Source organism: Auxenochlorella protothecoides (genome assembly GCF_000733215.1).
Source record: "Auxenochlorella protothecoides strain 0710 contig706, whole genome shotgun sequence".
NCBI lineage: Eukaryota > Viridiplantae > Chlorophyta > Trebouxiophyceae > Chlorellales > Chlorellaceae > Auxenochlorella > Auxenochlorella protothecoides.
The window spans coordinates 36,612-57,127 of NW_011934259.1; the positions used below are offsets into that span (position 1 = coordinate 36,612).

The window sequence follows — 20,516 nt, forward strand, 5'->3', positions numbered from 1 at the left end:
TGAAGTTCCGCTAGGAGTCTTGGTGTCGGTGGTGTATCCTTGCCCTGGCGCTCGGGCGCCTGACGGAATACGACAGCCAACATCAAATCGGAAAACCCCTAGTTTTCCCGCCTGGTGTATGTCTCCACGCTCCTCTCCTCTACGCTGCCCACAGGGGTCAACTGAAGGATCGGACTGCAACATATAGACGTATTATTCTTTCGACCTTCGTGGTCATCGTGGTAGTGATGCCGAGAACAAATATATCTCTGCCCTTCCTATTGTATTTCTTCAAGCACATGACGGAAACATCCCCCCAAATGGCCATATGACCAGGAAGGCCTGGATCATACAAGCAAGGCTCCGTGCACAAGCATGCGCATCACACAGCTATCGCATTCATTGCCTTCGCCGAGATGATATACAGAGTTTCACCAAGCTGTGGCCAGCGCATGCTGTGCATGAGCGGTACCGAGCGGCTCGTGTTGTACTCTGTACAACCAAATGCAAACCACTTTTGTCGCATATGTTAGTATCTTTTTATACATATTCTTGTCCCAATAACATGCGCGGAAGGCCCCCGATTAACTATTGTCCGGCGGGGATTTTGCGTTTTGTACACCAGGCCTGCGGAAGGGGCCATCTGACTTAGTTTTCAGTCATCGCAGCAGGATCGTTAAGCATTGTATTCTGAATCTTCGGAGGACTTCACACGATGCGCGCATTCACCTTGTCTCGAGTCCCTAGCAATGCCTCTTTGCTGAGGGCGCTGTGGCAACCTCGACCCCGTCGTCGATGCCCGCAACATGCGGACGCTGGCCCCTTCACGACATCAGCCATGGACTCGGCTGCCCATGCAACAGACGAAACGCCCGTCACGAATAAAGGGGTGCGCTGCGGTGGGAGAACATGAACAGAGAAGCCTCGATCTTGCTTGCTGGCAGGCGCCCCACATGCTGCTTTTACTGTTGCACACACCCAGGCATATAAAAAGTCAAAGCGGAGGAGGCTGGACGAAGTGTGTGTCGAGCTGCATCCCATGTACAGCAAGAACGTAATTCAGTCCTGGATTGCGCAGGGTGAGATCATTTGGCGTGGGTTCTTGGAGCTGTTTCTCGTGGCGTTACTGAATGTGATTGGGTCCTTGCTCACCCACACCCTGATCACGCGTGCCTCTCCTCATGTTTCTGACTGCAGCAAGGAACCAAACCGGCCCCTCCTCCGCCATCCATGCAGGCCTGGTCACAGTGAATGGGCAGCCTGTCCTGAAGGCGGGCACCGGAGTGGACCCCGCCTCCTCTCGCATAGACCTGCTGGCCGACCCTCCCAGGTACGTCTGCCGGGCCGGGCTCAAGCTGGAGGCTGCCCTGGACCACTTCAGCCTCGACCCCAAAGGATGGACCACACTGGATGCCGGCCTCTCCACCGGCGGCTTCACGGACTGCCTACTCCAGCGCGGGGCCAGGCGCGTGGTGGGCGTGGATGTGGGGTACGGCCAGGTGGCAGAGCGCGTGCGTCAGCACCCCGCCGTCACCGTGATGGAGCGGACAAACGTGCGGCACCTGCGCCGCGCAGCCCTGCCTGGCGGTGAGCCGGTGGACCTCGTCACCCTGGACCTCTCCTTCATCTCAGGCAAGCCTGTGTGTTGGATGGTGAAGAGGCCGAGGCGTGTGCTGCAGGGTCAGTCCCGGAGGGACGGCGCCTGAATGGCAGATGTATGATTGTCATACCAAGCCTCCCAGAAGGGGACCAAATGGGTTTCATGTGTATTTCCTCTCTAACAAATTTCATGAAACACTGCATCCCAACACATCATCCCTGTAGTCATCAAGGTGCTGGACATGGTGATGGATGTCTTGAAGCCAGGCGGGCACCTGATCGTGCTCATCAAGCCCCAGTTTGAGGCCGGGAAGGCGCAGGCAAGTCGCCCGGGGCAGTTCCTGACCCCTACAGGTTGTGGCATGCTGATGAGTGACGTTGCCAGTGAGGGTTGGCTGGATGTGCATGCAAGCAGGCAGTCCTGATGCCAGGGCGTCGCACACGGTGGGACCCCAGCTCATTTAAGAGTGCCGGCCACAGTCTCTTTCCCCCACGCAATCAGGTGTCAGCGGGCGGGCTGGTTCGGGATCCCGCCGTGCACGCAGACGTCATCAGACGGGTGCAGGAGGCCTGCATGGCGCGCGGGCTGGTGCCCCAGGGCCACATGCCCTCACCCATCAAGGGCGCAAATGCGGGGAACACAGAATTCCTGGCCCACTTTGTCTTTCAGGCGACAGGTGCAGGGGTGGAGGAGGAGCTGGAGGATGGGGAACCTGATGAACCTGCCAAGTCATGAAGTGGCCAATGTAAGGGCTCTCGTCAAACCTGATAACCACATGTCACCCAGAGGGTTCTAAGATTCTCCTCAATGAGATGCGTTTCCCAGTACAAGTTTTATTGAACAAGAGCATTGCAACGAAGACATGATCATAGGCACACAAACTTTCCTGCACTACCTCTAAGACCACCCTATTTCTGTTGACAGAGGTTTCAGAATGGCGCATATCCGCCTCCCGCCGTCATAGAACTCTTGCGGGTTGCCAGGATGGAGACCATGCCGCCAAAGACCGTAAGGGACAGGGCCGCTTGGAACCAGAACTACAAGCGGGAGGGGTGAAATGCTGAAGTAAGTTTGGGCCAGGTTTCGGTGGTCAGCAGACCTGGAACAAGCTGCCAGCAGTGTGGCCTGGCATCATCAAGGGAAGAGAAGCACTGGCATTGTCTACCCTGTTAATCCTAACAGTTCCTGCCGGGTAACAGCAGGATGCCTGACATCTCGACACACCTTCCTTGACCAGGACCTCGACAGATCCACAGGGTTGACCAGGATGCCTGCAACAATGTGGCACATGGGCAGCAAATCAGATTTGGATGTGCAAGCGGACGACTTCGTAATTGTCATTACAGTGGATGGGCATGGTCATTGACTAGCACAGCAAATTCCCGGCCTGCCACAAAACCAGCCTCAAAGTCGTCCCTGACATCGCCTCACTGCGGCTGTCCGGACTTTAATCGTCTGTGCAGGAGAGTGATGTACCACCTCCCACACCTCCTCCATGCCCACCTGACTTGGCATACATCAGGCGACGCGCCTGAGCTGGCTGCTGGGGCGAGCGCCTCTTCGCCATGCCCAGGTCATCCAACGCATCCAGGTCCGCAGAGTGAAACCCGGGATGCCCCGCAAATGCGCTGGGGGACTGTATGCCGTCCTCCAGGCCTCCGTCCTCCGCGCCAAGGGTGCTGGCAGGCGGGTCGGCAAAGGTGACGGGACGGCGGGAGCTGAGGTTGCTGGGGGCCGGCACCGGGGAGGGCGAGCTCATGAGCAGGAGGTTGTAGGGGATGCTGACCCCTGCGCTCACGGCCGCCACGATCCACAACGAGCCGTGTCCCTCTTGGATTCAGGGTAGGAAGAGGGGCTGGTGAGGGCCAGAGTCGGGTCTCCCATCCACATGGTAGGCAGCCACTCGGTCTAGACGCCCACTATAAATCCTACAGCCCTTTTACAGTTTCAAAGCGGGAGTCATCGCACGGGATCGAATACGTAAAGCTTCCTCATCCTGCGATCGTACCTGCTTGATGTGCGGCGATCGCCGCGCCGCAGCTCAGCGTGGAGAGGAAAAGGGAGAGCATGCGAGACCGTACCACAAAACGTCCAAACGCTTCCGCATCGTTGGCGGAAGGACACCCAGCCACAGCAGCCTCCAGACCCACGCCAGCATTCAGACCTGCCGCGGCAGTAGCCACGAGGTCCCACATGGCAAACCGTGCAGTGGTAACTCTGGTGGCCCCGTGGGGATGGCGAACACAGCCAAAGTTCTTATCTGACGAACAACTCACGTGGCTGAAGGTTTCATCTGTGAAGATGATACCGGTGACGACACGCAGTATTGCTCAGGGATCTCCGGGGACTCTCGGCGGGGGTGTTGCGCCAAGCTTCCCTAAAGCGACTTCTGTTCAGCTTCACACTCCTGGAAAAGAACCCTTTGACCGTGCTGAATGCTCAGTATCGACCGACCCGCTACCCATTTCCACATCCTTCAACATCAGTGCAGTACGATCAGCACGATCCTTTTATACCGTGGACCAGCCGAGTAACCTGTCAAGACTTGGCCAAAGGCCCAATCTCACCTCAATGTGCTTGTGAAGCAAGGATGGGCAGCAATGGTTGAAAACAGGGGGGCTGCTTGAAATGTTTAGATATTGCGAAGGATGTTGTATTTCGCTATGTCACATCGATTTAGCGAGTCAGGGACCTCAGTGGGATCAAGCTTCACCCTGTTAGCGCATGCCCTGCGTGCTGCGCCAGCCCCTCCGCGACCTTTTTCCTTGGCAACCTCCACATTGCATCAGTTCCCGGGCCTACCTCAAGGCCGGCTGTTGCCAAGGAGAGCGATACACATCTTCTACAAGTAGCATCGAGGGTTTCCCGCATCGCTGTCCGACTCTCTTCACGCTTCTGGTGGGTATCAGGGGTGCGGTGAGGTCGACCTGCGCTCGATCAGGATCAGGGCCAGATCCCTGAGCACGTACTCGCTCGGCGCAAATCCCAATACCATGCTCATTGAACCGTAATGTAGTGCTGCTCCATCTAGGTGTTAGGATCGACGCCTCCCATCCCCCGTCCCCTGGCTCAGCGCGCGCGATGCAGACCTCGGTGGTGGGGTGTTGGGGCACCACCTTGCCCGCGCAGCGTGGCTCCCGCGCATGCAAGACGACTCCTTTTGGACAGATGTCGAAGAGGTGGGACTGCGATGGCGCAGCATGGCTGGGTTTTGGGGTCCCCGACACGTCAGTTGGGCCACCTTGGCATGGGGTCGGGAGGGAGGGGTACCCTCGCTGATCAAGGTCCCGCACCGACTGGCCCGGCGCCTCCTCCCCTCCCGCAGCATGCATGGCGCACCTGTGCTGCGCCAGCGCAGCGCCCCGGCAGCCCGCGCCCCCGCTGGGCTGATGCGCGTCCAGGCAGCATATTCGGGCGCCTCTCCCAGTGACCCCCAGGACTCCTCCACCGAGGCCAAGGTGTGCAGAGTCCACTCCATGCTTTTGAGGGGCATTGCGGTTTTGGGCTTGCGGTTTGTGGAGGCACAGGGGCTCATTGCAGGTTGGCATGCAGGGACTTGCCGTTGTGCTGTGAATGATGAAATGTGCATGAGGTGGAGTCCCCGGCGCGAGCCAACCCCAGCACCAGCTCCAGAAACACCGCGACTGCCCCTTTCCCCTCCATGCAGCCCGCGTCCCTGGCGGACCTCCCCGCCTACCCCTCCGACTTCACCTTCCGCCGCTTCATCACCTTTGCGGGCATCGTGCTGGGCTACTCCTGCTTCTACCTCACGCGCAACAGCCTGACCTACACCGCGCCGGCCATGGTGCAGGACGCCACCCTGGGCATCGGCATGAAGGAGGCGAGTGGTGTTGGGAGGTTGGAGGGAGGGGGGGGGGGAGGTATCTTTGTTGTCGAGGAGGTGTCGTGGCTTCCCTGCCACCCGCCCACCCCATCCCCAACCCCCCATCCCCACACATGCACCAATAGATCGGGACGATGACCTCCATCTTCCCCATCGCCTACGGCACCAGCAAGTTCATCTCCGGCGTGCTGGGCGCGCGCACCTCCCCCCGCCTCCTCCTGGCCGGCGGCCTGGCGGTGACCGCGCTGCTGAACGTGGCCTTTGGCTTCTCCACCTCCCTGGTCTGGTTCTGCACCTTCTGGGCGGCCAACGGCATGCTGCAGGGCGTGGGCGCGCCCTGCTGCGCCCGCATCCTCACCTCCTGGTTCGCGGCCAAGGAGCGCGGCACCTACTGGGGCATGTGGAACATCGCGCACAACATGGGCGGCTTCGCGGCACCAATCCTGGCCGGCACCGCGGCCAAGATGTACGGCTGGAAGTGGGGCATGTTTGCGCCGGGCATCGTCGGCCTGGCCATGTCGGTGCTCATCCTGGCGGGGGTGCGCGACTCGCCCGAGGACGCGGGCTTCCCGCCCGTGGAGCTGAAGAAGGCCGCGCCCGTCGCGGCGGGGGCGACGCCCAAGCCCAAGGAGTCGCTCATCGCCCTCCTCGTCAACGACTGCCTCAAGTGAGGCCAGGGATGGCGGTGATGTGTGTGGGGAAGGGGGGTGATGTACCGGTGGGGTGGCAGATGCTTTGACCTCATGGCGCATGCCGTGCCCCTGGCCAGCCCCGTTCCCCGAGGTGGTCCTGCTCCTTCCACTCCCAAAGTAACCCCCCAACCACCCACCCACACCCCTCCAAGGAACCCGTACGTGGTGGGCCTGGCGCTGACCTACTTCTTCATCTACGTCGTGAGGCAGGGCGTGACCTCCTGGTTTGTCTTCTACCTCATCCAGGTCAAGGGCGTGGCCGACGCGGGCGCCGCCTCCCTCCGCGTCTCCGGCCTGGAGCTGGGCGGCCTGTTCGGCTCCCTCATCGCCGGCAAGCTGTCCGACATCCTGGTCAACCGCTCCGGCGGCCGCGGCGGCGCAGTGGGCAAGCGCGTGCAGGTGATCATCGCGTACACCATTGGCATCGCCGCCATGCTGGCGGCCTTTGCCGCCACGCCCGCATCTGCGTCCTGGCTCCAGTGGGCCACCGTCTTCATGATCGGCTTCTTCCTGTACGGGCCCCAGATGATGATCGGGCTGTGCGGCGCGGAGCTGGTCCGCCCCGAGTCCGTGGGCGCCAGCCAGGGCTTCCTGGGCTGGGTGGCCTACCTGGGCGCCGCCAACGCCGGCATCCCCCTGGCCCACATCGTGAAGGCCTACGGCTGGCCCACCTACTTCTCCACCCTGCTGGCCGCCTGCGGCGTGGCCATCCTCCTCCTGGCCCCCATGATCAACGCCAAGTCCTACAACCAGACCGTGGAGGACGGCGACCTCAAGCAGGCGTGAGGCCGCGGGGGAGGTCGGCGTGGGGGCCCCGAGACGCCTTGTGCGGCGGACCCCGCCGCCTTGCTTCCTCTGGGGCCCGTCCCGACGCACGCCGGCGAGCCGGACCGACTGAAATCAGTACGGGACGCCCCCTACCCCTGACCTGAGAAACTCAGCCGCCACACTTGAACATAGCGGCCCAGGACCTTGTCTTTGCCAGAGGTTGTCGTGGTCTGGTAACCCTCTCAACCCCATGTGTGTCTTGCTCTGCCTCTGGGGAGCAACGTCTTGTTCATAGAAAGAAATTGGGCGACACAGGCGACGGGTGTTGGCAGGGGGAGGCAGTGCAGACTGTGTGTGCCTGGCACACAGCACTCGTGCGGTGAAGTGAAATCACAGCACTCCGACCAAGCCCCTGCACGCCAGTCACCGCGACCTCGACGTCCTGCGCAGCAGGGCGTACCCGCGTGCGTTGGGCACGATGCCGCGCTCGCTGTCCCCGCCCATCCAGCTCTTGATGTCCCAGACGTCGCCGGCGCGGCCCTCCACCAGGGCCAGCGCGTTGACAAATGCGCAGGAGCTGGCGTAGGCGTTGATCGCCGCCCCCGGCAGCTGCTCCACCACATGCACTGAGGAGGAGTAGGAGTTCACCTCGATCACCTCCACCGCTGCGAGGCAGGATGATGCGTGGAGGGAGGGGCGGTGTAAGAAGAGGGTGGTGTGTCTGTGGAGAACGTCTTTGATGGGGATGGCGCACTTCAACTGGCGGAAGAGGTGTTTGACATGGAGGTGGTTTTCTCCAAGCCCCAGGGGCGCGGGCAAAGCACCCTGCCCGGCTCCCCTGTGTGCCTTGTTCCCACATCCCCAACTTCCCCCTCCCTTCTTACACACCCGACGCATTGAGCTTGTCCAGAAACCTCTCCCACGAGATGGAAATGAGGAGCAGGCACGGCAGCCCCTCCGCGTCCGGCAGGTTAATGGAGATGCACTGGAAACCCGCGTCCACCAGGTCGTCCAGCTTCACCACCTCCACCTCCAGGTCCTGCCCGGTCACAGATATCTATGCATGAATGGGTGAATGGGTGGGTGGTGGGGTGAATGGGTGGGCTTGAGGGGACAGAGGTCGTTTGGGGAGGATGTGCCGGCGTTGAGAAGGGTGCCACTCCAGCGGAATCCTCATGACGAGAGCAGCAGGCGTCGTGGTATGCGGTGCCCCGCGTCCATAAGCGCACACCGAGATACTCTCCCCCCCCTTCACACACACAACTTAATGTACCACAAAAAGTAGGAAGGCCCACCTGGATCATGCGCAGCTTGCTGTGCACCATGCATTGCGGGTCGCCGCAGTCGGCCTCGCACTCGTCGCCGCGGTAGAAGGCGTGCTCCGGCGGGTCCAGCGGCCAGCTGCCGTTGTACAGCTGGTCCTCCTCCTCCTCCATCGCGTCCAGCAGCTCCTCGTCCTGGCGCGACAGCGCGCGCCCCAGCCACATGGGGTGCAGCGGCGGCGCCGCGGCGCCGCGGCGCTGTGAGTGATCACCCTCCGCGTCGCCCTCCGAGGACGCCTCCGTCCAGGAGGAGGAGGAGGAGCTGGCGGCAGGCGAGGCCGGGGACGCCGGCGTCGAGGCCGGGAGGACAGCCCCGCCGCGGCCCCCCGCGGGGCCGCCCGTCCCGGCGGCCCCCGCCGCCGCCCCGCCGTCGGCAGCAAAGCAGGCGGGGAAGCGGAAGCGGCCGCGCGCGCCGATGGGGTACACGGTGGGCACGCGCTCGAGGCCGTCGCCGCGCGTGTCGGGGTCGGACACGCGGATGCGTCGCACGCCCGGCCCCAGCGCGGCCAGGTCGTGCGCCCGCCAGCCCACCAGGCCCAGGTCGGCCAACTCCGGCAGGCGGGGCGCGAGCTCCCGCGCATCAAAGTCCACCGCCTCCTCGTCGTCGTCGGCCCACGCCACGAGCGTGAGCGTGCGCAGGCTGCGCGGCAGCGCCAGGCGCGCCAGGTCGGGGCCGCGCACGCGCGCGACCAGCGTGTGCAGCGCCAGGAAGGGCTCCAGGCTCAGCCCCGGGCGCAGCTCCACGTTGGTCAGCTCCTCCAGCGTGGGCCCGCTGGCGGCCAGGAAGCGCGGGTCGGCCAGGATGGCGTCGCTGGCGGGGTCGCCGCACCAGGCCAGGCGCCAGACGGGGCCAGCCAGCACCAGCGCGCGCTCGTCGGGCGTGGCGGGGGTGGTGAAGTGGAAGGAGCGCGCGCCGCCGGCGTCGTCCTCCCGCGTCAGCTCCAGCACATGGCACGGGTCCGGCGACTCGGCGTCGCCCACGAAGTCGGGGTGGCACTCCAGCGTGGGGCTCACGTCCCAGGCCGCGCCCAGCAGCTGCGAGCGCAGCGCGGACAGCAGCGCGTCCGGGTCCTCCATCAGGCGCACGTTGCGCCATGTGGGGGCCGCCACCGACAGCGTGTAGAAGGCCAGCGTCGCGCCGCGCACCGACCCACGTGTCAGCTCCTCCGTCAGCGCGCCGTAGGCCGGCTCGGGGCCCGGGAACCTGCCGGGGATGGGGATGCGGGCCTCCTGCCGCGCCGACCGGGCCGCGTCCTCGCGCACCTCCGCGCCGGGCTGGCCGGCCAGGGGCACCAGGCTCAGCGTCAGGTTCTCCGCCGTCAGCTCCACCTGCTCGCAGCCGGAGGCGCACAGCGCGGGCCAGTCAACCAGCACCTGCGCCGACTTGACCGCCAGGTGGCGCAGGCGCGAGCCGGGGGCGGGGGGGGGGAGCGCCACCTCCACCTGCGTCCATGCCGTGTAGCAGCTGATGGTCAGGCAGCCCACGCAGGGGGGGGAGGGAGGCGAGGTCAATAGATTTGAACTCCCCTGTGATATGTGTGTGCATGGGGGGTGGGTGGGTGGGTGGGTGTTGAGCGTGGGGGGTAAGGGGCGTTCGTCCTCTCAAGGGACCTTGCGTTAAGGGAGGAACATATCAGTGCTCTGCATGGACGCTCGATGGTCTGGCAAATGCTTTCCTGTAGCAAGCTACCAGCAACCTACAAGCAGGACACTCCTGCGTGCCAACACACCTGCCCTCGCCCGCCCCCCTTGCCCCTTCTCACCCCTGATCTGCAGCACATGCAGCTTGGGCAGCGCGTGCAAGTTCTCCAGACGCTTGGCAGACAGGACCCCGCCCCAGCACCGTTTCAGGTTGGGGGAGTACAGGGCCAGCTACACCGGAGACCAAATGCGCAGGTGACGCGGGCGGGGAGTGTGGAGTGATGATGAGGCAAACAGGGTCAGGAGACCGCATGCAGTCCCTCTCTGGGAAAGCCAGCAGGCCCAATCGACACTCGATGAGGCATCTAGCATCAGATGTCCGCCCGTGCAGCGCGACAGGATTCCACTCCCTGCGTCCAATTCCCCATCAGCAACCCCACCCCCTCTCACCTTGTTCAGGTTCTGAAAGTGGGGCAGGAGGGGGAGGGAGGTGCTCAGGTCTGCGTTCCAGAGGACCTGCAGGTCCTGCCCGGACCGCCGGATGAACTCGGGGTACTGCAGGAGGAGCTCGTCCCTCCTCTTCCTGTCCACGGCCGGGCGCATGGACAGGCTCTCCATGCACCGCTGGGAGAGCCAGCGCAGGACGGGGGCCCCCAGGTCCTCGGGAGTCTGTAGCTCCACCATGAGGGGGGTGGCGCTCACTGTCTCGTGCCAGTGACGGCACACGGATGCCAGCGCGTACCAGTGCTGTGCCAAGGGGATTAGGTCATAGTGCACGTCGAGCACCATCTGGAAGATAGTGATGAGGAGGTGCCGGGGCAAGCCCGCCCAGTCGCTGGCCATGGCGCGCTGTGGGCCTGGGAGCTCGGGCTGGCGCTGACTACGCGAACAATGATTGCATCTATAATGGATGCGAGTTTTGGGGAGTTTCTGATCCAGATGCCGCAAGGGGGGCGTCGTCTGACAGGTCGCTCAGGGGGAGGACACCTCCTAAGTTCTTGGGCCCGGTCACAGGGTGCTCATACTCGCGAATGGCGCGATGGCTAGGTCGAATGTCAGTTTCTGCAGATGCACAGGGTGTGAATACAAGGACACAAGTCCAAAGGGAAGGATCTTTAAGTTGGCTGAATCCAATGTCGTCGGACACATGCGGGGGCGCGCGCGACTTTGTTGTGATCTGAGCACCTGCTCCCATCACATGCGGTCATGAGATGCTGCCATGCAACCTCTTCGCGCATCTGGATAGATAAATGTATAGTACGTGCGAGTATGCCTCGGCATGCTCGCGACATGCCCCTTGTTGGCTGCTTCCCCGACTGGCGTCCCTGCAGGTCTGGCAAAGCCCGACTGGCCACTACCGAACCAATGCGCATGCCCCACCTTCTACCACAAGACTGAAGAACAGGTTTCATCCAAGCTCAAAGCTGAGGAGAGTAGAATCGAGATGCAAAGCGCAGATGCAGGAGTCGAGCCATGTGCCGCTGGGCATGGACGCAGCAGGCTGGAGGGCCACCCTGGCTCAGCTGGGCTGGCATGAGCTCTGCAACGAGGTGGGTGTACCTGCCTTTCTTCCTACATCTTGACATCTGGATAGGTCTGACATATATCCTCATGCAAGGGTAAATTTCTGTCTCATCCGGTGCTGGTCCATCAGCATTATAACAGGCAGAGATGATTCCAGCTCCCGCCTTCACAAATGCAAAACAGGTCTCAGAGCATGCTCAGACTGAGCTGGGGATGCAGGCGTGCCGGCGCCTGCTCCCAACCCTGGGAGACGCGGAGGCCTCGCAGGGCCTCCTGACCCTCACCGCCGCGCTGACGGCGGCCGAGCAGTCCCACGGTGCCCAGATTGAGCTGGGGAGCATGCGGTCCGTGGATGCGGCCCGGGCCCTGCAGCGTGCAGACCAGGGCGGGCAGCTGCGGACCAGGGATCTTTTGGTGAGCTGACTGAGAGGATGTGGCTCTGTGATGGTGGACCTTGTCTGGATCTCATCTGGAGGACGTCCCATTCTCGTGTGTTCTAGACCCCGTCGCCATCCGTTCCTCCCTCCAGGCAATCCTGTCTGTGGTAGAGGTAGCAGCCTCCACCTGCAGGAGGGTCTCCTCCCTGCTGGAGAAATTGGACGGCCAAAAGGCGGCCAGGGAGGTCATGCCGCTGGCGCCTTTTCAAGACGTGAGTAAGAATGGGATGGACCAGCCCTGGATTGTGACGCCGCCGCAATGGGGTGTCAATGGCAGTGTGGACGCACTCCAGTGGCCCTTTCAGGTGGCATTCCCTTGCCAGTCAGCGCTCATACGGGCCCCAAGCCCACTGAGACTCACGGCACCCGCCCACCCCCATGCACGAGTAGTTGCTGGAGGTGGGTCCCGATGTTCTTTCCTTCCGGAAGGAGGTGCTCCGCTGCCTGGACGAGGACGCCAGCATCCGCGCGCAAGCCAGCCCCGACGTGGCTCGGTGCCGGCAAACCGTCGCCAGCCTGCGGCTCAGGGCGCAGCGAGCCCTTGCGGTAAGACAATGGGCTGTGAGTTGGGCGTACAATGTGAGTGAGACATCTCCTGCAGCTGAGGAGTTGGAAGGCAAACTGCAGTCGTGGGCCCCTATCGGAAGATTGCCACGACGGGGTCCCTTCCAGTTTGAACAGACTCCTGCCTCATCCCTTTGTGCACACAGTCCTCTGGGGAGGTGAGCGAGTGGAACGGGCGCTTCTGCCTCGCGCTCAACCCTGCCGATCCCATCCCCAGTGGCTCCATCCTGCTGGGCGGGGCCTCGGGGGGTGGCCTGCAATACCACGAACCGCCCGTCGCCCTGCGCCTCAACAACGCCCTGGCTGCGGCCCTGGGCGAGCTCAACACCGCCGAGAACGCCGTGCTGTGGCGCCTGAGCGAGGGCGCCCAGGCCTGCCACACGCCACTCGCCGGCCTCCTGCACCAGGTGGGGCCGCTGGGCTTGTGCTCCACTGTGCAACACTCATAAAAATGCCACTGTCTCCTGCATCTAAAGCTTCCTCCAGCATCATGGACTGTCCATGTCGCCTCCTGGCATCAGGGCCTGCGGCGCACACACCCCGTCCAGCACCGCCCTGTCCCCCTCCCCGCCCCCTCCCAGCTTGTGGAGCTGGACACAGCTGTGGCAAAGGAGCGCTTTGGTTGGTGGATTGATGGCCATGTACCGGGCTTGGTCGGCCTCGCCACCGCCTTGGAGCTGAGGAGACTCAGGTGTGAGCGTGCAAACTTGCCATTGATCACGGTGGACGGCTGGTGGGCCTGATGTTCCTCTGGTCAGCATACTGGTGGTTGCAAATGCAGGCATGGCTCTGCATCCAGGCGTCCCATGCCCAATGCATTGATCGCCATAATCCAACCTCACATCCAGGCACCCGTTGCTGGTGGCAGCACACCTCAGGGGCAAGGCGCAGGCCGCCAAGTCGCGGCGAAGGCTCGCTGGTCCCCGGAGAGGGTCGCAGGGCGTTGAGAGTAACCTCTCGCCTCCAGCACTCCCCATCCCTCCTGCCCCAGTTCCGATCGATGTGCTCCTGCCAAAGGGGGTGCGGGCGGTGGTGATCACCGGCCCCAACACGGGTGGCAAGACCGCGGCGCTCACGGCTGCGGGACTGTCCGTGCTCTCCTGCCTGGCAGGCATCCCAGTGTCCACCTCCGTCCCCGCCCGCATCCCTGCCTATTCCGCCGTCCTGGCCGACATTGGTGGGAGTTGGGGGAGGGGACCTTGGATTGCATGGACAGGATGATGGGACACTGGCATGGGTGGAGAGGCTTGCGCTCATGGGCTGTAGGCGGTGGGGTTTCATGTGGGCTGGGGGCATGCATGCTTCACAGGCCACTCCTCCTGCTGAGCCTCCTCACACATACCATCCCGCAGGTGACAACCAGTCCCTCGGTGCCAGCCTGTCAACTTTTTCAGGGCACCTGGCTCGCATCCAGGCTGTTAGGAAAGCGTGCACGGGACGGGAGCTCGTCCTTCTGGACGAGGTTGGCACGGGTGAGCTGGCGGCGTCGGTAACCCGGGGCGTGGAGTGAGAGGGATGCCTTGTCGTTCATGGTGTCCTGGTGGTACAGAAGCAGGGTATGAGAAGTATTGTAGGGCAATCCATACCATGCATACGAGGCTACTGCAGTGCGATGCTCCTTCACACTCGAGGCCTTCCATCCCGTCAACCTCCTCCTTCGCTCCCGGTTGGCCCCCCACCAAACCCTCCAACAGGCACGGATCCCACGGAGGGCTCGGCGCTGGGCGCGGCTGTGCTGCAGACGCTGGCGCGCGGTGGGAAGGGCGGCGCGGCCCTTGTCCTCGCCACGACCCACCACCAGTCGCTGACGGGGCTCAAGTACGAGGACCCGGTGTTCGAGAACGCCAGCGTGGAGATCGACGCCTCCACCCTGCGACCCCGGTACCAGCTGGCCTGGGGCATCCCCGGGCGCAGCCACGCCCTGGCCATCGCCGAGCGCAGCTGCCTGCCGGACGCCGTCGTGGGCGGCGCGCGCGCGACCCTGGGGAAGGCCAGCCTCACGGCCGAGGGTGCGTGTCGTGGGGTGGCGATGAGGAGAATGGTGGGGAATGTGACGTGGTGTGCAGCGGTCCTGACGCGGCCGCTGAGCCTCAGGGGGCTTCATTACTTCCTCATCTCACAGGCATGGTGGCCGAAATGGAGCGGCTGCGGCGGGAGGTGGAAACCGCGCGGGCCAGGGCCGGCGAGGAGGAAAGGGCGGCGGCGGACCTGCGCCGCAGGTCCGCGGCGTGCCGGGCCAGTACGGTCGCACGCGAGACGGCCGCCGCTCGCCAGGCCCAGACCTCCAGGGCGGGAGTTATCGACCGGGCGCTGGCGGAGCTGGCGCTCGTGCAGAAGGACCAGCAGGCCGCGAAAGCGGAGCGCGGGCGGAAGGAGGCCGCGCTGCGGGAGGCAGCCGCCATCGCACAGGAGCGGGCGTCGCGCGCCGAGCGCCGGGCGGCCTGGCGACCGGCGGTGGGGGAGGAGGTGCGTGTGGCCAGGCTGGGCATCGTGGCCAGAGTCCTGGCGGTGGATGCCGCCAGGAAGAAAGTCAAGCTGCACACCCGCCTGGGCAGGGTGGAGGCGCGCATGGACGAGCTAGACTTTGTGGACTGAATCGCGGAGGGGCGCGTGGTACATGGGGCTGGCGCGAGTTTGTTGGATCCTGGGGAGCTTGCCTCTGGCACGAGGCTCCTTTGCGATGCTCTTGGATACAACACTGTGCCACTCTTTCCCGATGGTAACCCGACTGTGTTTGCACTGCAAGTGCGGGGACTGCGTCCTCTGAGAGGTTTTTGGGCCCCCCTCCTCGGCGTTCATTGCCCCGCTGCGCTGCTGGAATGCATAGCAGCTGGCAAAGAGGAGGTAGCATGAGGGTGGCAACCACAGAAACAGGAACATCATGACTTCAAGCGCTTCTTGTAGTCCTCAAAGGTGCCGTGGAAGACGTTGATGGTGTTGTCCTCCACAGCCCACAGCTCGTCCACGGTGCTCTCGATGAGATGTTGGTCGTGAGACACCATCAGCACCGCGCCCTTGAACGCCGCGAGACCCTGTGTGAGGAGGATTATGAGGAGATGGTAACTTTGGGTGAGTGGCCAGAGGGAGATATGAGCGGATAAATATCCCCATACTACCATCCCGGAAGGGCTGTGCAGATGAATCCCAACAACAGTGCAGGGCACATGGATCCCCGAGCCCATTAGCCTTGCCCAAGTCCCCGTCATGAGGTTCCCAGGGCAGGACAAGCCTCCCCTCCATCCCCTAGACAGTCTAAATCCATCCGGCCGCACCTGAACCAGCGCCTCCACAGCATCCAGATCCAAGTGATTGGAAGGCTCATCCAGCAGCAACATGTGGGGCTTTGTCCAGGTCAGCTTGGCGAATGACACCCGAGACTTCTGGCCACCTGCAGATTGCCGACATGTGACTTTGCTGTGATTGGCTGCCCGAAAGGAGCGGGTGAGAGCCTGTGCAACAGCAAAACCTCTTGTGCAGGACGCCACCCTCCGGCAAAGAGCAGTCTTCCGACGCCAACCCTCTCAACCCCCCGCCTCTTCCTCCTCCCCGTTTGGGCACCTGAGAGCGTGTACATGGTCTGCTTGGCCAGCTCAGCGGTCATGCCAAAGGACGCCAGGTGACTGCGGTACTCCTGCTCCTTGTGCTGCAATGAGTGGCAGAATCGGGGGAGTGCGGGGTTGGGAAGCGGAACATTGGGACGCATGCATTACAGATCGAAGATCCTTGGTTTGAGGGGGCAAAGGCAATAGTTCAGAGTGGCAGGGAGGTCCAAAGCCAATGCACAGGCCTCCAACAGTGCGCCGACTTGGTGCCCGAGCTCTCATGCTACAGCGCTGAGTGAAGATTACTACCACATTGGCTGTGCATACACAGTGTGATGCTGCTTGTTCTCATCCCCCGGGCTTCTCCATCCGAAAGCCACACAGCAGCCCACACACCCACCCCTGGGTAGCACTTTGCGAGGTACTGCAGGGGCGTGAGTGCCAAGTCCAGGCCATCCACATGATGCTGGGAGAAGATGCCGAGGCGTAGCTGCAGGCAGGAGGTGGCGGGTGGGGATGTTGATTTGCCAGAGGCACATTGGTCGCAGCATGCTGGATAATTTCTCGGTCAGCAAATGGATCAGCCCTGCCACAGCACCACCTCTGGCCCTTGGGCAACCAGCATCCAGCAGGCACCTTTGAGTTTCTGTGGATGAAGCCCTTGGTGGGCTCCAGCGTGCCGCTGATGAGCCCCAGCATGGTGGACTTTCCGATGCCGTTGGGGCCCACGATGGCGAAGCGGCTCTCCAGTCCGATCCCAAAGTTGATGTCCCTGAACAGCCGGGGACCGCCGGGGTAGGCAAAGTCCACATCCGTGAAGCCCAGCACGGGAGGGGACACTGTGGGGTACGAGGGTTGTGGGTGAGTGTGAGGGGCCCTTGTAGCCGAGCGCGGAACAGGAACATGCTCAGCCCTATCGATGGACTCCAATTGCCAAATAGTGGCACATACACCAGCCGCCAAAGCCCACATACCGAGGTCGGTGGGCGTGGGGAAGTTGAAGACGTAGGAGGGATCCTCCTCGATGACCTCCACCTCTGCACAACGGTGGGAGTGTGGCGACATGCTCGACTCTATGCATGCGAGTCGCCATGGCTGAGCATGCAGGCGACGCCGCCAGCCCACAGGGCAGCACCCTCACCCACCCCTGAACCCCAACCTCCCACCATCCCACCGGTCATCCTCTCCAGGGCCTTGATCCGGCTCTGCACCAGCGCCGCGCGGTTGGCGTTGTACCGGAACTTGTTGATGAACTCCAGCATGTGCGCGCGCTTCTCCTCCTGCGCGGCGGCCGCCGCCTGGCTCGTCTTCACCCGGTCCTTGAAGGTGCGGGCGAAGATGTCGTAGTCGCCCTTGTACTGGGTCAGGGTGCGTGCGTGCAGGTGCACGATGTCGGTGCAGACGGCGTTCAGGAACTCGCGGGCGTGGGAGACGATGATCACCGTCTTGCCCCACCTGGGTATGTGAGGGAGGAAGGAGGTGCGGTCTCTCACGCTTGGGCCGATGTGGGTGGGAGGGCAGGCCTGTCAGTTCTGCAAGTCGGTGACTCTGCTGGATAGACAAAGGATGATCAAGGGGAGGAAGTGTAGGGCAGGTGGGCTGCCAGCTCGTAGATGAGGAAATCCTTCGTGAATCACCCACCCACCCACCCCTCCCCCTCCCAAATGTGCTTGCCTGATGAGGTAGTCCTGCAGCCACAGCACGGCGTGCAGGTCCAGGTGGTTGGTGGGCTCGTCAAGGAGCAGGAGGTCGGGCTCCACGAAGAGCGCACGCGCCAGGGCCACACGCATTCGCCAGCCGCCGGAGAACTCTTGCGTGGGCCGGTCCTGGGGTGTGAGCGAGGGTGCTTGGTTGATGAGGTGCGGCTTGACAAGTTGAGCTCTTCAAGGATGCACTTGAGACATTTGCCATGCAGGGTGTGTGGCACTCTCGTCCCCACACTCCTCCAACAGCAGCCCTGGCACGGAACTCAGGCCTCGAGTGGATGGCGTTCCCTGATCCCTCAGATGGGTGCGCCCCTCCATCTCCCTGCCTCACCCCATGTCCCTGAACTCACTGGGTACCCCAACTCCCCCTGTCCACCAGCCCCAAGGTCGACATACCCCCCCCTCCCCCGCAACACGCGACACTCACCATCATCTCCTTGGTGAAGGACAGGCCGGACAGGATGCTGGCCGCCCGACTCTCGGCGCCATAAGCATCGATCTCCAGCAGGCGCTTGCTGACAGCCTCCAGGCGCCCCGCCAGCTCGGCCACCCGCCCCTCCTCCTCCGGCGTGGCGTCGCGCGCGGGCGCGGCGCCCTCGCCCTCCCCCGCGTCGGCCGCGCCGCCCACCTCCTCCAGCGCCTGCAGCAGCACCTGCTCCTCGGCCAGCAGCTCGGCGCGCTCCAGGTCGGTGGACAGCACGGCGTCTAGGGCGGACACCTCGTCCCCCATCACCTCCTGCTCCACGTGCAACACCTGGCAGTTGGCGGGGACGCCCTTGATCTCGCCCTCCGCCAGCGCGCGCAGGAAGGTGGTCTTCCCCGTGCCGTTGCGCCCCACCAGCCCGTACTTGTGCGCATGGGCCAGGGTGATCGTGGCGTCGTCGATCAGGTCCGCGCCGCCGTTGGACACGGAGAAGCGCTCCAGGTGGATGTCGCGGACGGCGGTGCCGCCCGCGTTGCGCAGCACCGTCACGCGCTTGCCCTTCATGGCCGCCAGGGCCTGGGCCTGGTGCACCGCGAAGGCCGCGCGCTGCACCTTCTCCGCGCGCTCATTCTGCTTGCGCAGCTTCAGCACGTCCTTGGGCCGCATCACCGTGAACTCCTCCTCCTCCCCCTCCTGGTACCGCCCCTGGATCAGGGCGCGGCCAGACAGCAGGTCGGAGGGGTGCGGCGCGGCGTCGCCCAGCTCCCCCATCAGCACAGGGCCGCGCTCCAGCGCATGGAAGTCGGAGCGCGTGTGGGGGCCGGGGCCGGCGGCACCGTTACTCGTGCCGTTGGCCTCCTCTCGCCCCAGCAGGCTGCGCAGGGAGCGGCACAGCTGCAGCACGGCCGCATCGTCGGGCAGGCAGCCGGAATCCACCTTGGAAAGAAGGGAAGGATGATGGGTTGAGGCATGGTCATTGGACATGCAGCCGCATCTGCACGCGGCAGGGTGTCCCCCTGGCAAGGCGTGTTTCGATGAGGAGATGCTGGCGACACAGGTAACATCTGATCGCCGTCACCACCCCCTACAGTTGCCTTCCACCATCTCAAATCGACGTGGACCGCCTACCGGGGCTCACCAGCACGGGGGCGATGGCATCCATGGCCTCCTCGCAGTCGTGCCCAAACTCAAAATCGGGGTCCTCGACCACGCTGGCAACGTACTCCAGCACGGTCTCATCGCCTCCATCCACGCTCAGGCGCTCCAGCAGCGCACGAACCTCCGACATGAGGCTGGCTGGCCAGTGGGCCCCGTCACGCAGTGGTCAGCATGCGCAGCCTGGAAGCACCACCACGGCTCGATCTAGTGGAGGCGCGTGAGCACGCCGATCACAGATTGTAAATGTGATCGTCCTCGCCAGCTCCTTAGGTCGTGAGGGCGAGGAGTGCAGCTCAGGAGCGAGATCCCAGCTGGACAACGATAGCCCGCAGCACGCTCCGCAGCTTGCTTAAGCACGTTCAGATCGCTTAAGACTCCGGTCCAAGCTTACGGACCCACAAACGAGACCATCATGATTTAAATATATTCGATAACGATGCTTTCACCCGCTGGGTCTGCCGAGGAGCCCCTCGACGATGCGACGAGACCCCTCGACATGCAGGCTAATACTGCGCCTGCCGATGCGCCTGCCAAGCTTGATTGGGAGGCGTACAGACGCAAAATCGCTGCTCATATGGAGCTGACAGTGAGCTGGATGGACCAGCATCGCACCGCTGTGCGCCTGAGCAGCCTCGTGGCATGTGCCGGTGCGGAAGGGTGGCAGGTGACTGTGCAAAAAGTCTGCTCGTGCTCACGAGAGCATCCACTCACGAAGGCAACCCTGCAAATCCAATTCCGCCTGCAACATCCAAATGTGCTAGGAGGGATAGCGTTCTTGCTTCACAGCGGGTCCATCCCCGGTTGGAGAAGGTTCACGAGTGCTCGTCAGATCCCAGCTCGGGCTTGGGGTCCCACCGCACCTCGCATCCCCGTTGTCATCATGCGCACCGCGCCCCATGGAGAACTTGTAGAGATCCAGGCCGCACATTTCCCTCTGCTCCATCGCCTGATCGCTCGATACCGTGGGTGAGTCATGCGGTCGGCACATTGATGTGCTGCGTGCTTCTGTCTCCTGGTTGCCTGCAACCACCGTGCAGGAGATGAAGCACATCTCAGGGAGTACATTATCTCGTCTTTATTCTTCAAGCTCCGTTCACTCCAAATGCTCCGTGCACAGGATCCCGCCAGATCTGTGGGCGCAATCCATGGCCCAGGAGGGCGGTCTCCTGACTTGCCACCTGGCAGGAGTGCTGCAGACGCAAGCGGGAGGCTGGAGCCTGCTACACTCCTTGCCGAGAGACGGCATCCATAAACTACGCCTCCTCTCCCTGACACCACATGCTGAGCAGTCGTGGACGGGGGAGGGCAATGCAGC

General features: G+C 63.2%; 7 protein-coding genes across 7 annotated transcripts; 4 read left to right on the forward strand and 3 right to left on the reverse strand.

Annotated features, from left to right (window-relative positions):
• Positions 1 to 1,018: 1,018 nt before the first annotated feature.
• On the forward strand, positions 1,019 to 2,314 carry F751_0160 (Putative rRNA methyltransferase YqxC; the record flags this gene model as incomplete). The annotated part of the gene is made up of 4 exons (XM_011401032.1): positions 1,019 to 1,058; positions 1,216 to 1,566; positions 1,804 to 1,962; positions 2,088 to 2,314. The coding sequence occupies 4 exons, from the start codon at positions 1,019 to 1,021 to the stop codon at positions 2,312 to 2,314; spliced, it is 777 nt and encodes a 258-aa protein (XP_011399334.1).
• Positions 2,315 to 2,508: 194 nt separating this feature from the next.
• Positions 2,509 to 3,774, reverse strand: F751_0161 (hypothetical protein; the record flags this gene model as incomplete). The annotated part of the gene is made up of 4 exons (XM_011401033.1): positions 2,509 to 2,616; positions 2,804 to 2,850; positions 3,083 to 3,407; positions 3,661 to 3,774. 4 exons carry the CDS (start codon positions 3,772 to 3,774, stop codon positions 2,509 to 2,511), a joined length of 594 nt encoding a protein of 197 aa, XP_011399335.1.
• On the forward strand, positions 3,647 to 4,162 carry F751_0162 (hypothetical protein; the record flags this gene model as incomplete). The annotated part of the gene is made up of 1 exon (XM_011401034.1): positions 3,647 to 4,162. The coding sequence occupies one exon, from the start codon at positions 3,647 to 3,649 to the stop codon at positions 4,160 to 4,162; it is 516 nt and encodes a 171-aa protein (XP_011399336.1).
• Positions 4,163 to 4,905: 743 nt separating this feature from the next.
• F751_0163 (putative hexose phosphate transport protein) lies at positions 4,906 to 6,901 on the forward strand (the record flags this gene model as incomplete). Its single annotated transcript, XM_011401035.1, has 4 exons — positions 4,906 to 5,037; positions 5,247 to 5,429; positions 5,549 to 6,090; positions 6,268 to 6,901. 4 exons carry the CDS (start codon positions 4,906 to 4,908, stop codon positions 6,899 to 6,901), a joined length of 1,491 nt encoding a protein of 496 aa, XP_011399337.1.
• Positions 6,902 to 7,306: 405 nt separating this feature from the next.
• Positions 7,307 to 10,689, reverse strand: F751_0164 (hypothetical protein; the record flags this gene model as incomplete). The annotated part of the gene is made up of 5 exons (XM_011401036.1): positions 7,307 to 7,548; positions 7,772 to 7,940; positions 8,179 to 8,340; positions 8,632 to 9,648; positions 10,297 to 10,689. 5 exons carry the CDS (start codon positions 10,687 to 10,689, stop codon positions 7,307 to 7,309), a joined length of 1,983 nt encoding a protein of 660 aa, XP_011399338.1.
• A 614-nt stretch (positions 10,690 to 11,303) lies between these two features.
• On the forward strand, positions 11,304 to 14,966 carry F751_0165 (Endonuclease MutS2; the record flags this gene model as incomplete). Its single annotated transcript, XM_011401037.1, has 11 exons — positions 11,304 to 11,396; positions 11,554 to 11,784; positions 11,900 to 12,019; positions 12,198 to 12,353; positions 12,518 to 12,778; positions 12,953 to 13,062; positions 13,220 to 13,290; positions 13,363 to 13,548; positions 13,724 to 13,843; positions 14,066 to 14,380; positions 14,494 to 14,966. The coding sequence occupies 11 exons, from the start codon at positions 11,304 to 11,306 to the stop codon at positions 14,964 to 14,966; spliced, it is 2,136 nt and encodes a 711-aa protein (XP_011399339.1).
• A 284-nt stretch (positions 14,967 to 15,250) lies between these two features.
• F751_0166 (ABC transporter F family member 3) lies at positions 15,251 to 19,331 on the reverse strand (the record flags this gene model as incomplete). The annotated part of the gene is made up of 11 exons (XM_011401038.1): positions 15,251 to 15,403; positions 15,644 to 15,759; positions 15,930 to 16,014; positions 16,314 to 16,403; positions 16,550 to 16,752; positions 16,888 to 16,950; positions 17,088 to 17,368; positions 17,555 to 17,739; positions 18,047 to 18,178; positions 18,248 to 18,979; positions 19,182 to 19,331. The coding sequence occupies 11 exons, from the start codon at positions 19,329 to 19,331 to the stop codon at positions 15,251 to 15,253; spliced, it is 2,190 nt and encodes a 729-aa protein (XP_011399340.1).
• Between the last annotated feature and the right edge of the window lie 1,185 nt (positions 19,332 to 20,516).